Source organism: Leptidea sinapis, chromosome 25 (genome assembly GCF_905404315.1).
Source record: "Leptidea sinapis chromosome 25, ilLepSina1.1, whole genome shotgun sequence".
Taxonomy (NCBI): Eukaryota; Metazoa; Arthropoda; class Insecta; order Lepidoptera; family Pieridae; genus Leptidea; species Leptidea sinapis.
The window spans coordinates 7,776,244-7,791,882 of NC_066289.1; the positions used below are offsets into that span (position 1 = coordinate 7,776,244).

General features: G+C 34.2%; 2 protein-coding genes across 5 annotated transcripts in view; one reads left to right on the plus strand and one right to left on the minus strand.

Moving 5' to 3' along the window:
- The window catches only part of LOC126972051 (cartilage oligomeric matrix protein), a 35,126-nt gene extending 32,144 nt beyond the window's left edge, over nt 1-2,982 (minus strand). The window contains exons 1-2 of one of the 3 annotated variants that reach the window (XM_050818626.1): nt 2,850-2,982; nt 1,546-1,641 (exon numbers count right to left, since the gene is read on the minus strand). In XM_050818626.1, the coding sequence (XP_050674583.1) occupies nt 1,546-1,636 (91 nt within the window). In that variant the 5' untranslated portion in view covers nt 1,637-1,641; nt 2,850-2,982. Of the gene's footprint in view, nt 1-1,545; nt 1,642-2,797 lie in introns of all 3 variants that reach the window. The other 2 variants (XM_050818625.1, XM_050818627.1) reach the window with 2 other exon arrangements.
- Nucleotides 2,983-6,218: 3,236 nt separating this feature from the next.
- The window catches only part of LOC126972072 (FAS-associated factor 1), a 32,996-nt gene continuing 23,575 nt past the window's right edge, over nt 6,219-15,639 (plus strand). Inside the window, exons 1-4 of one of the 2 annotated variants that reach the window (XM_050818650.1) lie at nt 6,219-6,357; nt 6,745-6,810; nt 7,159-7,279; nt 11,365-11,490. In XM_050818650.1, the coding sequence (XP_050674607.1) occupies nt 6,319-6,357; nt 6,745-6,810; nt 7,159-7,279; nt 11,365-11,490 (352 nt within the window). In that variant the 5' untranslated portion in view covers nt 6,219-6,318. Of the gene's footprint in view, nt 6,358-6,513; nt 6,592-6,744; nt 6,811-7,158; nt 7,280-11,364; nt 11,491-15,639 lie in introns of those variants that run through there. The other variant, XM_050818651.1, reaches the window with a different exon arrangement.

Sequence of the window (15,639 nt, forward strand, 5' to 3'; positions counted from 1 at the left end):
AAAGGAACATTTATTTATAAAACTGTCTAATTCAAAACTTCTACTGTTACATTTTATTCACGTCTCCTTATAAATTCATCTGTCAGTGATTCCAACTACTGTATATACGCATTATGACGGATTAAATATCTTCGACGAATTATCTTAAAAGTTTTCCTTTACTATATTGTAATCAAATCTCTCTATGCCATTACTAATAAATCATTTGCCACACGCCAATACTTGCCAGCCCTACTATAATATCGAATATCCATCTCAGTTTCAGTAAATTAAATAATTAACGTTAAAATAATAAAAAATCGTAACTCAAATTCAAATGTTTTTATTCAAAATAAGATTTAAAATCACATAAAGAACGTCAAAAACTACCACGCATTGAAAATAGAGTGCCTCAGACCTGAGAAGAACGGGCGCAAGAAACTCAGAGGGGATTTATAATTAAAGAGCCTGAGGGTGTTCGCTTAATTTCCAGTCTGTGGTATCATTAAGAAAATAATTTATGTTATAACCTTTATTTACTACACAAACGTTTTTAAACAATTATTTTAAATTTTGTAACACATTTGTTTTGTACATTTTTTGGGATCATGTTGTAAAAACATATACATCTCCCAATAAAAGGCTTACTATATCGACTTAACCAAGTAGTAGGCATAACAAGTTTATGTTTGTTCCTCGTGTTAACATTATGATTGTCGCAAGTTCTAGCAAATTCCTTAATGTGTGCGTATGAACATTATCGAGAATATATTGAGATGCAACAGTGAAAATGTTTATTTCTTAAATTATTTATGTTAATGATTCTTTAGGACCTACGTTATAAATAGCGCGAATAGCCCTCTTCTGTAGCACAAAGATTGTATTAATATCGGCTGTACTGCCCCATAACAAAATTCCATAGGACATAATACTATAAAAATAACTAAAGTAAACTAGTCGTGCTGTACCTATGTCTGTTATCTGTCTAATTTTTTTAACCGCGTATGCGGCACAACTAAGCCTATTCGCCAATCCTTAGAGTATCCTCCAAGAGTAATGTCTAGAAATATATCATATGCCACCGGTTGTTCCACCTCCCCGTTGAATAAAATATTCGCATCTACATTTTTGACATTTGGCGCCGTAAATTTAATATATTTAGTTTTATGACTATTTAACAATAGGTTATTGGCGCTAAACCAATACACGATGTCAGATAGAGCATTGTTTACTTCGTCTTATAAAACTTGGCTTCTTTTCACTTTGAATATGAGTGAAGTGTCATCCGCAATCAATGTAACCTTGTCTTTTTTTCTACAAAGGTTAGGTAGATCGTTTATGTTGATTAGAAGGAGGACTGGTCCAAGAATAGACCCTTGTGGTACCACCATACCGACAAGAGTCCCAGGAGATCTCCTGCCATTATAAGTATATAATATATAATATTGTTAACAAAGCACTTAGTCTAACCATAACCAAAATTTTTATGTGTATAATAATATAATGATAATAATAATTGATATCGTTAATTAATATATTATATTCCACTATTAAAATATCACTTACCCTCGTCAAAGCTCAAGGAAACCGAATTAGCCACAGCTAAAACAAGCACCAGGAAGTGGCAAATATGAGCTCCCGCAGGTCGGGAAGCCATACTTCCTGTAAAATGATTACAAATTGACTTGAATGATATTATAGAAAATAGTTTAAATACAAGGAACAAATTAAAATTTGTTAACCGGTCACTGTTACTACTCGGCTAACCCGAGTTGGTAAGTCTTTCGTTGCACAAATTATATGCTGTTGATAAAACAGGATCACAGAAAATGTATAAAACACGGGTGTTGAAAAATTCAAAATAAATGTTAAAAGGTTTTTGTTTACTACTCGTATAAACAGGTAGTGCTTTATAAGCAATACCACACCTTAGGAATAGAATTACGATCGTCACACCAGGCTTAATGTAGTATATATTAATTAATTGAACTACAATTTGAAAAATAAAAAACCGCTTAGTTTCTTGCATTCGTTCTATACATTCATCGAAATTCAGGCATCTTTCAAGTGATTTAAATCGAATTTGAGTTAATCTACCAGATTTTGGATTTGGAAAATTGAAGTCTTACTAATGTTTATATCTTTAGTTTGATACCGTTGCTCAGGTGATTTCAATTGAGCTAATTATAGATTTATTTTTGTTATATTTTTAAATTATTCTTCGAATACGTATCTTAAATATGATTCAGAGTTTTCAAGTACTTATGTGTACAGAATGTTTAGATAATTTGGATTGGAAGCAATTTATGCCCTGAGGTGTTTGTTCAACAAGATCTGGGGCCTTTTTTATTACATCAAGTATATTAAGGTACAATAGAAAAAAAATCTCAAAACGTTGAAATCACAGTATGTTATATTTATAATGTTTGATATTTTAAAAATATCAAACATTTAATAAAGGAATCGTATAGGGAAATCCAAAAAGAAACTTTGAAACTTCCAAAAGATTTTTTTGAAACGAATTTTGTCTTAGTAACTTAATTACCTAAGCAAAAGTCTAGAAATGAATAAAATATACAATTTCTTATACTGCCAATCGATTCAGATTCATAGGTGACACTCATTTTATTAAATTGACTTCCAACTCACGCTTGACTAAAAAATTTACCGTGCCAAAATTATTTATGGTCCAAAATATGATTAGATTAACTTAATATCGCAACTGGCCATGAGTATGAGCAATATTTTCAATTCTCATAAACAAGCCCGATAGATAAAAATATATGAACAATAAGCTATTTATTATAAAAATATTTACTTGAATCCTTTATGCTTTGATATCGTGTAAGCCAATAAAATCAATCACTCACGCGCGGTTTATCGATCTATTATTCTGAATAAAAGCTCGCATCGAGTGCGCGTACGCTCAGCTCTCGTGCGCAAGCTCGACTAAAGTAACTTTAATCTTCTAGCCCGGCACATGTTTCATTCTGAACTTTCTGTGATACAAAATGTTTCTTGGGCAATCGCCTTTACGTTATATCAGTTAAAAATGACCAAAGTGTGTATGTACCTTAATACATACACAATCTATGGAAAACATTTTAATTATGGTAATCTGAATCATGAAATAACTAGCTTTAAGGGAAAATTATTTAATGTTGATTTTTGAAAGACTCTCAAAGAAGATTTAGTCCTGAAATTATGAAAATAATATTTCATAGCAAATGGTTGTAGTTGATTTTTCAATCGACAGAAAAATAGGAGTACTTTTTTAACAAACATAAATAAACAACTTTTTAGAAAAATAAATTCCGAACTAAATCAAATAAATATACATATAGGTCCATAAAGTAAAATTCATGGGGCACACTAAAAGTTTTGCACTTCTGTCGGAACTATTTAAATTTCGAATGTTATATTTTTGGAACGTTGTAACCTTCTTAGTAATAAAAAAAAGCAATTGGCGGGAAATCATTTGTCAATTGTTTTTATCACACATCAAAGCTCTACGTACGCAACAAAAATGGAATTAATTCGAAAAGATAATAGAGAGATGACTTTTTATTATTTTAAAAATTCTCTCTCTCCACAAGACTGTGCCGCTCGTCTTCAAAATGCTTTTGGGAGAGAAGCACCTTGCTTGAGCACCGTGAGGCGATGGTTTGCTGAATTTTGAGAGAGGCCGGGTTTCTTTACATGACGAATTTCGTGAAGGGCGGCCTTCAACTGCCATTGACACAAACCCGCGGATCACAGAGTATCTTTATATATACCTACAACTATCTGTTATTTTAGGGAAGATAACAAATAAGAAACAAGCGTTTTGATGATGGACCTTATTATGTTTTTCTCTACATTCACTAGATGGCGCTCTTTCAAAGCCATAGAAATCGTAGTTAATAGCTCAGGAAAGTTAGCTCCCCAGATTTTTTTATTTTTATTTTATAATTTTAATTTTTATTTTATTACATCGTTAGTTCGCACTTGTTCTTGATTGTTCTCTATTAACATTTGTTTGTTCTCGATTTTTTTTTTAAATTTGCAATTCATCTAAATTGGTTAGGTTAGGTTATGTTAGAACAGTAAAAACAACGCACGAGCTGAGCGTAGCGTGCCGCGGCAGCGGGCAGCGAGTGCCAGAACCAAATAGTAGGCGTATCCCCCCATTTTTAATTAATTGTTTTTAAATAAACAACAAAAGAACAAACAATTATTTATAGCGAACAATTAAGAACAAACTACGAACTAACGATATGCGATATTGAAAATTCAAAAATAGAAAAAATTTTTTTTTTGGGGGGCTAAGTTTGATGAGCCGTAGTTAATTTTTGCGCGATCAAATAGGTAAAAAAATCTTACACTTGGCACTCTGATGTTAAGTGACCACCGCCGCCCATCTTCTTACCACACCAAAGGAGCCACAGGAACATTGACGGCCTTATAGAAAAGTCAAAGTCTTTTACGAACACTCTTCGTGATAAATGCAGTAGAAGATACTCAATGAAACAATGTCTCTACACAATACCAAGTGATCTACCCGTACACAAAATACTGAATCTCCGACAATAGCAGCTCTACGTTACATCAAAAGATTTGAGCTTATACTAGTGTGCGCCAGAACAGAGTTGAGAGCAATACTCCATATGTGGCCTGACCTGCGCTTTGTAAAGCGCCAGAATGTGGGGCTGCTTGAAGTATTGCCTTGCTCTATGTATGACCTCCAGTCTCTTCGAACTAGGCGACTATATATACTAGCTATAATTATACTAGGCGAAGCATTATGGGAAGTGTTCTTAAAAAGCGAACAGCGCTGATACGACAAATGGAGGTTTTGTTAGTGGTTATCGCGCAAACTTCTGGAAGTTAAATTGGCAAGGTTCCCATTTCAAACTTCTCAAGTGAGGATTCTTTAGAAGACACAAGTTTCTTCCGCCATTGGTCGTCGATTTCCCGAGAGTCCATAGCATAGTCTGTGTATATGGCATCTCCAGTACCTACTGACATCTGCAGAGCAATGCATGTTGGAGGTGTGATGCGTCCAACATATCACTATCATCACATAGTAGGGATGGATACTTACGTTAAAATACGTGTGTGCATTATTATTTGAATTTAGCTGTAACATGGTGGGACAAGAGCGATGAGATACATCTGGCAATGAAATAGCACAAATAAATTTCTAGTAGCTGTTTATTTTGAGCCTTAGAGCTTGGCACGCGTGGGGGGCTCCTTTGGACAGGATGCCGGCTAGATTATGGGTAGCACAACGGCGCCTATTTCTGCCATGAAGCAGTAATGTGTAAGCATTAATGTGTTTCGGTCGCCGTAGGTAAAGGGCGCCGTAGCTAGTGAAATTACTGGGCAAATTAGGCTTGACATTCTATGTATGACGAGTGCAATTGTAGTGCCGCTCAGAATATATTTTGAGCAAGAAGTTTTTTTTTTACTACTTGTATTTGTAATTTGCATGAAACTTGTCAAATACGTGTATAATAGTGTAAACGAGGCAAGAACATTTTGTTTTAGCAATTGACATCAAGTGTGTTACAATTTTATTCCAAATTTAAAGGGGGCAATCCATCCACCATTTTTAAGTTTGGATATGTTGTTACTTGGACAATTTTTCACTCTAAACACTTTATCATTGCGTGGCGTTTTATTCTAAGCGCGGTTGAAACACAGCTAAAGAAAAACTCAGCCTGATAGACGCGTAGGCAGAGTTTCTCTTCAGGCAATTTTTGAGCGTGATTGTGAGTCTAGCTGTTTATTGTACGTCAATAAGGTCGTATCCTACAGTTGCGTGAACGAAAAGTGTTTGGGAAATTTACACAAGCATAATATACAGATAGATGTGTTTATTGCATGTGGTGCGATGCTAGATTATTGTAGATCACTCTCCGAGATAAATACGATTGAAGTCGCACAATCAAGCAGCGGCTTTAGGTAACGTCAATTGATTAAGTCAACGTCAACGTCAATTACACAATAACGTTCAATACATACTCGTAGTAGTTTCTAAGAAACAATATTCCATCTGATAAAAGCAAATCCAATTCTATTTTATGCTTGATTATTTAGAGAAATTTTTATTTTATTTGGTACGTACAAAGCACATTTCTGGAGCTACCAAAACTAAAAACAATGATAAATTGTTAGCTACCAGCTAAGTAGCGAGTTGCTACAAAGTACAAGCTACTGTCACTTCTGAGTCCTGTGTCACTCTCACTGATTTCAGCTTCATTATACTCTTTGGATTTCAGATTTGGTTTGCTTGCATTTTTAAATGTCATATTTATTGGAAAAATACATCGGGATTTTAGGATAAAAGTGATCACGATGGCTGAAAATAAAGAAGAAATTCTAGCAAACTTTCAGGTAGGTTTCTATATGAATTCTCTGTTCATCTTTATTAATTAAAGTAAATTGTGCAGGTTATGTGTTGAACAAAAACAGTGACTGATAAATTTCGTTATCGTGAATCGTTTCGTATCTTTGTTATAAGTTTTCATAAATACTAACTTAATATTATGGTTTTAGCTGTATCATACATTTATCATCAATTCATACAGGCTGATAATAGAGGCTTTTAAAATAATATCAACACAATAGGTATTATCGGATATTATTCTTTGTGTTTAATTTTTAATACGTCATTATATATGAAAGATTTAATTTAAATAACTTTTATGCTTACTGCTTGTGCGACAGTATTTTTAAAAATATACAGTACCTATCTATGTATAGTATATCTTTTACTTGCAGAGCATTACCAATGTAGATGTTGCTGAAGCAATATTTCACTTAGAAGAAGCCAATTGGGACCTTCTGGTATGTATCTCACAATTAACTTTTAGTGTTTTTATTGAGGTTGTGCAAATTCAAAGTGAGAATTGATTATTTATTAAAATGCTGGTCATTCACAAACAAAGGAAAATTTTCTTTGTCTTTTATTCTAATCTATTTATCATGCACATCTAAAATAAATATGCATACCTGCTAGTGTTTATGATAGGAAAACAGAATAACTTATTTGAACATATTTTTGTTTTGTAATGAGAACACACTAAGCAAGGAAAATTTATGAAATATAATATTTGGTAGATAGAGAGATAGGTAGTTTTTATTTAAGTATTAAATTGCTTGCGAATATCCTAATATTTGATTTGCTATTTTTAGTCAGCCATAAACCGAGTGATGCCCCAAGATGGCAACACTGCATCACAAACAAACAACACACATGATGTAGAAATGATTGATGATGATATATCTGTGATAACACCAAAAACACACCCACCTGGTGAGTATTTATATTATTGTAAAGCAGTCTATTGACACAACATAGGCATCAGTAAAGGTGACAGAGAGAAACATCAGTTTGTACTCAACCTTTTATGTAAAGATGAAATATCTAGTAGTCTATCTTGTCTATACACTGGACATTTAGTAAGATATTGAAGGCGTCTGCCTTCACTCAATGGCTCTTAGCTTCAATTTTTCTAGTATCATAGTATTTACTATTCCAGTATGTACATTGTACATGTGGTATACAAAAGATAATTATATATTTGACAGAGTAAGAATTAGCAATGCTATAAGTTAGCAGACTATTATGAATAAGGGGGTTAGTATATACATTGTACATGTGGTATACAAAAGATAATTATATATTTGGTTGTGTCCACTTCTAGGTATTATTATTCTGTAGCAAGCAGGTTAGTAAAGGATTTTATCTTTAAATTATTTCTCATTGAGGCACATATCCTAGTTTCAGTAACAATCTGTAATTGTTATGTATAACAAAGTTATTTTCTAGTTGGATGAGGCCTATTTTTGATTTCTTATTGAATCTTATAATTAGGGATTTTCTATAGGGGGAGAAGTGGTGAAGATGTGCCATTTGAATTACTTTTCAGAATGTTAGATTACAAAGAATGTACTCAATCATAATCAATAATTGTCACTCAGATGACAATGAAATTGGAAATTGCTCAAGTTACTTGAGACCCAGTACTCCCAATACTAAGAGAGGTATTAAGGGTGTTTTGCTTTTTGGTTAAAGAGCAAACTTGAGTGTTTTAGGGGTTATTAAACAGAGTTCATTTTTTAACACATTAACAGGGACTTATTTTTGGTTTCCCGGGATATACCTGTATGGCTTGAGTATATGCCATTTATAATGCTGTCATCAGCATAACAAAGCATCTTAAGAGGTCCAACATATCATCCGTGTGCAAAAGAAATAATGTTGGAGACAGCCTGGGCCAACCAGCAATATATACTAGTCAAAACAAAATAAGGGCCACCACATTTTTACAGTATTCTCATGAATTCTTGAGGTTTAAAGGTTGATTTGATGATTCAATTGGATAAATTGATTGATTTTTATTGTAGACAGCATAAAATAATGATGCATTCCATTAAAAAAAGAAATTTTCTCCACTTTTTCTAAAAAATTAACATTTTTGCAAAAATAATTAGTGAGGAAAAAAATTCTGAAAAAAAAACATAAAATTTTTCTTGATTTATGACTTTCCTCAATATCTAGTATGCCATCCTTGATTACTAATGCATTCTTGAAGCCTAGAAGGTACACTCTCCACCAGGTGTACCACTGTTTCGTGAGGAATTTGTTCCCAGCTTGATTTCAGAACGTTTATTAGCTGTCTTTCATTGTGCACGAGTTGGTTTGTGCTTCGAACACTGCGTTTTAGTAAATCCCACATGTGTTCAATGGGATTTAGATCCGGACTGTTTGTAGGCCAGGCCAACACCTGTATACCAGCCTCCTCTAGGGCTTCTCTGGTGGCCCTAGCTGTATGAGCGCGAGCATTATCGTGCATCAGATGGAATCTTGCGCCGATTCTCTGTACATATGAGACCACATGAGGTCTTATGACCTCCTCGATGTAACGTTGAGCTGTTATTGTGCCTTCGTATAGAATTACCAGCTCGGTTCTGCCTGACATAGAGATTCCTCCCCATAACATAACATTGGGGCCCCCAAATCTGTCACTTTTATGGATGCAAGCATCCGAAAATCGTTCACCTTCACGCCTCCACACCCTAATGCGACGGTCATCACTAAAAAATTTAACTTTAATCAATACTGTGCTCCAATCATTCATATCCCACGCCAGATGCTGCCTTGCGAATGATAAAAGGTTTGCACGATGAGCACTTGTTAATGGTATCCGCACCACACTCTCCTGGAGAACTGCTGGTCCTCGTGTAAACGATTTCTAATAGTTTGATCACTAACACGTGTACCGGTCGCCTGCAAACGGTTTTGTGACGAACGGGCTGTTATACAGCGTTCTCTACGCCCAGTCAAGCGCACGTAGCGGTCCTCCTGTGCTGTAGTTGCTCGCACTCTGCCAGGTCCCCGTCTCCTGGTTGGTCTCCCAGTGTCTTGAAAACAATTCCAAGCATTCTGGATCACTCGCCGGGAAAAACCCAGCTGCAACGCCACAGAACGCGGCGAATGTCCTTCTTGAAGCAATGTTACAGCCCTAGTTACGGTTGGCAAGTCCATATGACTTCGAATTCTTGGCATAACTTTTTTAAAATGTTAATTCAGCCACTAGTCAAACGAAACTAACAGTGTTCCAGAGAGAATCGTCAATTTGACTGAGTTGAAATCCGTCTTAAAATCGGGTAGAATCAAGTGGTTACAATAAATTATCTAAAACTACCTTTAAACAATTATGCGGGTGGCATGCTCAAAAAAAGTGTGTAAACAAATAAGGTAACACCACAATAAAGTATCAGCTACTTGAGAATGCATAAAAAATAAATTATCGCTAGCGAGGCCAAAAAAATCAAGTGGCCCTTATTTTGTTTTGACTAGTATATATTCATGCGCTTAGGGTCTGAGCTGCAACTCTCAACAATAACTTGTATGCTAAGCTCAATAAAGAAGCTGATGACCCTCTTGCAAAAACGCTAATCAAGCCTGTACGTTGAGAGTTTTGCAATTAAATACACTTTTGCTACCTGACTTGTATTTGTTGGATGTAATTACTAATTATGACAATAACCACGACCATCATCTTCACGGAGCATCCTCACACAAACAATAAATTCAAGCTCTAAAGGTTGATGTATCCAATATTTCAATGTATGTTATGTGCCATACTTGAGTAAAAATGTGAATATTTATTACATTTAAGCCGTTGTATGCATTTGATCCATACTTCGTAGTTGGGATTGTTTTTACTTGTAATAAATCCTTCACAGAGTACTTTTTTTTTAATAATGAATATCTGATTGTCATATGCCATTGCTCAGAAGTAATACCTGTATTATTATCATATTACTTGTTAAATACTATAGACAATACACAGTTATCTATCAATAAGTATTCATCTATTCTATTAACTCCTAATAGACAAAAAACTATCAAAAATGTTATCATTTATGGATAATCTCATGACAATTGCTATGGCATATATATATGGCAGCTAGCAATAAAAATATCATTTTCTTGATGATATTGTAATGTTTTATTGAATGAAATGCTTAGATTATTATGTGTTATTATCGTCTTTCAATAATAATAATAATTTCGGTCTGAAGGGCGCCATAGCTAGTGAAATTACTGGGCAAATAGACTTAAAATATTATGTCTCAAGGTGATGCGCTCAATTGTAGTGCCGCTCAGAATTTTTGGGTTTTGCAAGAATCTTCGTGTAAATGGTCGAAGACTACAATTATGTCTACATCTGTATTCAATGAACCAGGAATACAAAGAGATAAGAGATCGAGCCTCATCTCAAATTCCAATTGAAGTCTCCTGCATATTTCTTATTGACTTCAGAGTGAACGTATAAATTCATGGTCACAATAATTTTGTTAAATTCATTGCACACATGCCACAGCGTAAAAACAAAATATGACAATCACATACACTAAATTGCCACCTACTCTTGGAGTGTTCCATTTACAAATATCTGAATTTGTTTATATAATAAGGAGTTGTAAAAAAGTAATATTTGATTGGTTAAAAGTTTTAAATTACAATGATACAGAAAAACTTATAAATGTACTAAACTAAAAAACAATAATTTAAATTATTATACCAACATTAGCAATTTTCTTTTCTTACTTAGCACAAACACATACACAGACATCCATACATACACACACATACACGCAAATTTATTTTATTTTTATTTTGTACTATTATAGGGAAAGAGACTGGACCTCAGGACACAGGGAATCCTAGTGTGAATGAATGCCAGAATACTTGTAAAATTAAGGTTACTTACTTTAAACCAACATATACTTTGTAACAGATATTTTGTAAATCTATGTAACTAATATGGTACTGCAATAAATTTTTCTTATTCTTATAATAATTTTTACAAATATATAATATTACAGATAGAGACGATAGAAACCAAGCATCCACCTCGTCAATTATGAACAATATCACAAATTTAGTGGAACTACAAGTTAATTGTAATAACAAGATACAGGAGATTAAAATGTCCGGTTTTGCTACTGTCAGTAAGTATTATAAGTTGTTTCATATTTCTTTTATTCGGGTTGAAACAAACGCAGCAGCGTCTTTTTCTACCAACAAGCAGTAGTATGCAGCGTAGTGCAAACCTGGTATGTGATGCTCACCAGACAAGGTCTACATCTGATGGTAAATATGGAGTACCTAGAGTTTATTTATTTATTTACTAGGCACATATGACAAAAAATTAAGATTTATCGTTGATAAAAATTTCATTTTCAAATTGAGCTAAAATTAAATTTATATTTTACCTACTAAGAAAGTTGGAAAGAAATGAAAATTCTATTATTATTATTATGTTATTCATTTTAAAATATTCATTCAATTTGATTTCTGAACGATGGGGGATGACACATCAAAGGATAAACAAAATTGTTGTTTTTATTTAATTCCGAGCATTTTCGCATTTATTCACCGTTTAAACCTTCTCTGGACTTCCACAAATAATTCAAGACCAAAATCAGCTAAATCGGTCCAGCCGTTCTCGAGTTTTAGCGAGACTAACGAACAGCAATTCATTTTTATATATATAGATTAAGGAAACAAACAGATACATAACTATAGTACAAAATTAAGTTAAATAAATTACAATATTAGATATATCCTAGAATAGTTTCACTGAGAACACAAAAGAATACAATTTTACATTCATGACAACAGAGCGGTAAGATAACTAAACAATAGAATATTTAGGCGAATACACAGTATTATATAAATCAAGACACAGACAGGGATATAATAATAAATAAAAATACAAGGTTTAAGGTAAGGACAGTAATTGTTGTTTTAACTTAGTCTTAAATGCAGCAGTAAAGGTGTGCAAAAACAGGTCAATATTAATGTGAGAATCCAATGATGAATACATTCTGTGAAGAGGCGCGCGAAACCCAATATTGGTTCTAGGAGTCGGTAGGTTGAAAGTTCTGTGCGTGCGTAAAGTCATGGCAGGAACATTGAATGGCAAAAGCTCGAGAAGTTCAGGACAAGCTTGTTCGTTCACACATATTTTTCTTAAGGTGACACAGTCTATCAAGTCAAATTCAAATAGTTTATTTCTTAAAATAGGATAACCGCATCACTTTTTGAAGTCACGAAAGTATACAAATAATAGAATAATACAGTCCTACTGCTTATAAATAAAAATAGTATGCAGACCTTAAAATTATTTACATTGCTTTAATCCCATGTACTTTTATCTGTTATATAATCTTTAATTGTATAATAAGCTTTTTTTAAAAGTTTCTGTTTAACAAATATTTTAAACTTTTTAATTGTAGTTTGCAAATTTCTTCAGGGATTTTATTATAAAAACGGCCACATTGTCCTCTGAATGATTTGTCTATTTTCGTTAGCGTTGTATGAATCAGAGCAAGATTATGTTTATTTCTAGTGTTGCAGTTATGAATGTCACTGTTTTTTTTAAAACGATCTATATTTTTATGCACAAATATTAGGTTTTCAAATATGTATTGACAAGGTAATGTTAATATGTTGATCTCCTTCAATTTATCTCTCTTAAATGTCTACTGGACAGATTGTAGATTGCTCGAACAGCTCTTTTCTGCAGCACAAAAATCGTTTGAATATCATTAACGTGTCCCCACAGTAATATACCGTAAGACATAACAGTATGGAAATAACTAAAATATACGACACGTGCCGTGTCTTCGTTTGTGAGCTGGCGAATTTTCCTTACAGCAAATGCTGCAGAACTAAGTCTATTCGCCAAACTAGCTACCTATATGTGGACGCCATTGTAGTTTTGCGTCTAAAGTAATACCCAAAAAAACTGTGGTGTCTACAAGTTCCAAGTACTCTCCATTCACAAGTACATTTGAATTCACCTGACTGACATTATGTGACGTCTTTAGTTAGTTAGGAATTATTACGGAGATAGAAAATTAAAAAAGAGAATCCCATATATATTAAATACTTTATCTAAGTTACTAAATGTTATTATTAAGATTGCGCTGATCCCACAGACAAACCATCAAGATGGTTTTATGGGACCATTATTTTTTTGTAGTTATTGTAATGTCAAAGCTGTAATTAATAAATTGCATGAATTAGGCCATTGCGGATATTCGGAATTATTTTTGATTTGTCATCCTACATGTAGAATTCACCTAAAGCCCAATCGCACAGCTTAAAGTTAGTGGTTATATGAGTCATCAACTGGAGAATTGGCCCACGCTAAACCCTCAACCGCATGGTCGGGTTACTCGGCAATGTAAAACTGTGTTTAACCTCTACACGAGAAATAACTACTATACGTCCACTTTATCTCTGCACCTCGCGAACGTGAAGTCCCCTCCCGTTCCCCTTTCACCCCCTCGCGCTCGTCCAGTTGTGTCAGTACGGTTTGCAGTTCCATAACATTTAGGTACATGTCGGGATATTTTCGTACTATCACTGCTTTGTTTTTGATGTTTCACTTTTTAATTTTTGTTGTTAATAGTTCTGTAGTTTCTGTTGTTCAGTGTCGCTATAACTATTAGTACTGTCAGAAAAATAAATACCATTTTACTTAATCCAGGATTATTTCATTGGTTTTTTATGATTATAGTAAAAATCATCAGCATCATAACACAACACCTTTACATGTATCTATAATACTGAAAATATAAATCGTAGTTTATTTATTTATTATAATATCGTAGTGATGCTTGTTTTGCGCACCGTAACAAAGGACGATGTGACGTCATCGACCTCAGGTCGCGAGATAATGAACTGGGTAGTAACTCAACATTTAGATAGTAGTATGTTAGCAAATCAGGAAATACCCCGTATAAGGCTATAGCAATATACAGTTCCGCGTTATAAGGCTAATTCGCTATAATGCGTTTTTACGACCTCGTAATCTATCTATATATATAAAAATGAATTGCTGTTCGTTATTCTCGCTAAAACTCGAGAACGGCTGGACCGATTTTGCTAATTTTGGTCTTGAATTATTTGTGGAAGTCTAGAGAAGGTGTAAAAGGTGAATAAATATGAAAATGCTCGGAATTAATTAAAAACAACAATTTTGTTTTTCCTTTGATGTGTACCCCGTCGTCGATAGTTGTTTTGTATGGACATATTTTCTATGAGAGAATTTAGTGACGCACGGTTTGATAGTTCCGCTGTGAAACAATTTCATTATAACAACAAGGAGCATATTTTACGAAATAATTCTTGATGTTATGATATATTATTGACAAATTAATAAAAAACATAATTTTATTATATGCAGAACAACGTCTGTCGGGTGAATTAGTTAATAATAATAATAATTAATCACAATTCCTAACAAGTAATTCCAATTGTTTGTTTAGTTTAACTTTGTTATAACACAATTGACACACGTGCAAGGTCCGCGAAACTAAAATCGGAAATACCCGAGTTATTTAGTTGTATGTCCGTGTTATGCAGAATTCTATTCGCGTGCTATAAAACCGAGTTATTAGCCTGCCGCGTTCGGTATTTGTGTTTCGTTTAAAAGGGTGCCGAAGCCAGTGAAATTATTTATACACACCTACAAATACCTGTACTACAGTGACTTCATATCTCTGTCCTTTAACAACCCTTAATAAACCCTTGAACCTTAGCTAGGTCGGGCGAATATGAAAGATGCTCAAGTATTACAATGCCAGCATCACGAATTGAGCCATAATAACGTGGGACCTGTATGCGGGAGTATTATCTTAGAACAATACAATTTGTGACGAGCACAGTCGCAGTACCGCTTAGAATTGTTGGTGTTCCTTCAATCCTGCAGTGACACTGCATTGTAATGGAAAAGCCTACTAGGCCTGATATCCACCAAAGTGGAGGAAAAGACGAGAGCAGATAACTTGCGAAGCTGTCACGTTATTTCCACCATAGCGGAGAGATGTGAGCAGTGAGCTGTGTTTATAACAACGCTTTAGGGTGTGCGAGACGCGGGGGAGAAGGCAGCGGGGAAAGGGGCGCGCGACTGCGGGCAGGCCGCCTATACGCATCTCCGCTCTGCCGCGCCGCTTGATCGCTTGACGTGGTACAAAATTCTATAGACAAATGAGACATCTCTATTCCCCGGTTGATCCATTTACACCGAAGCTAAGCGGAAAGGAGATGTGGAAATAACGAAATCTGATTGGTTATCAAAATATATA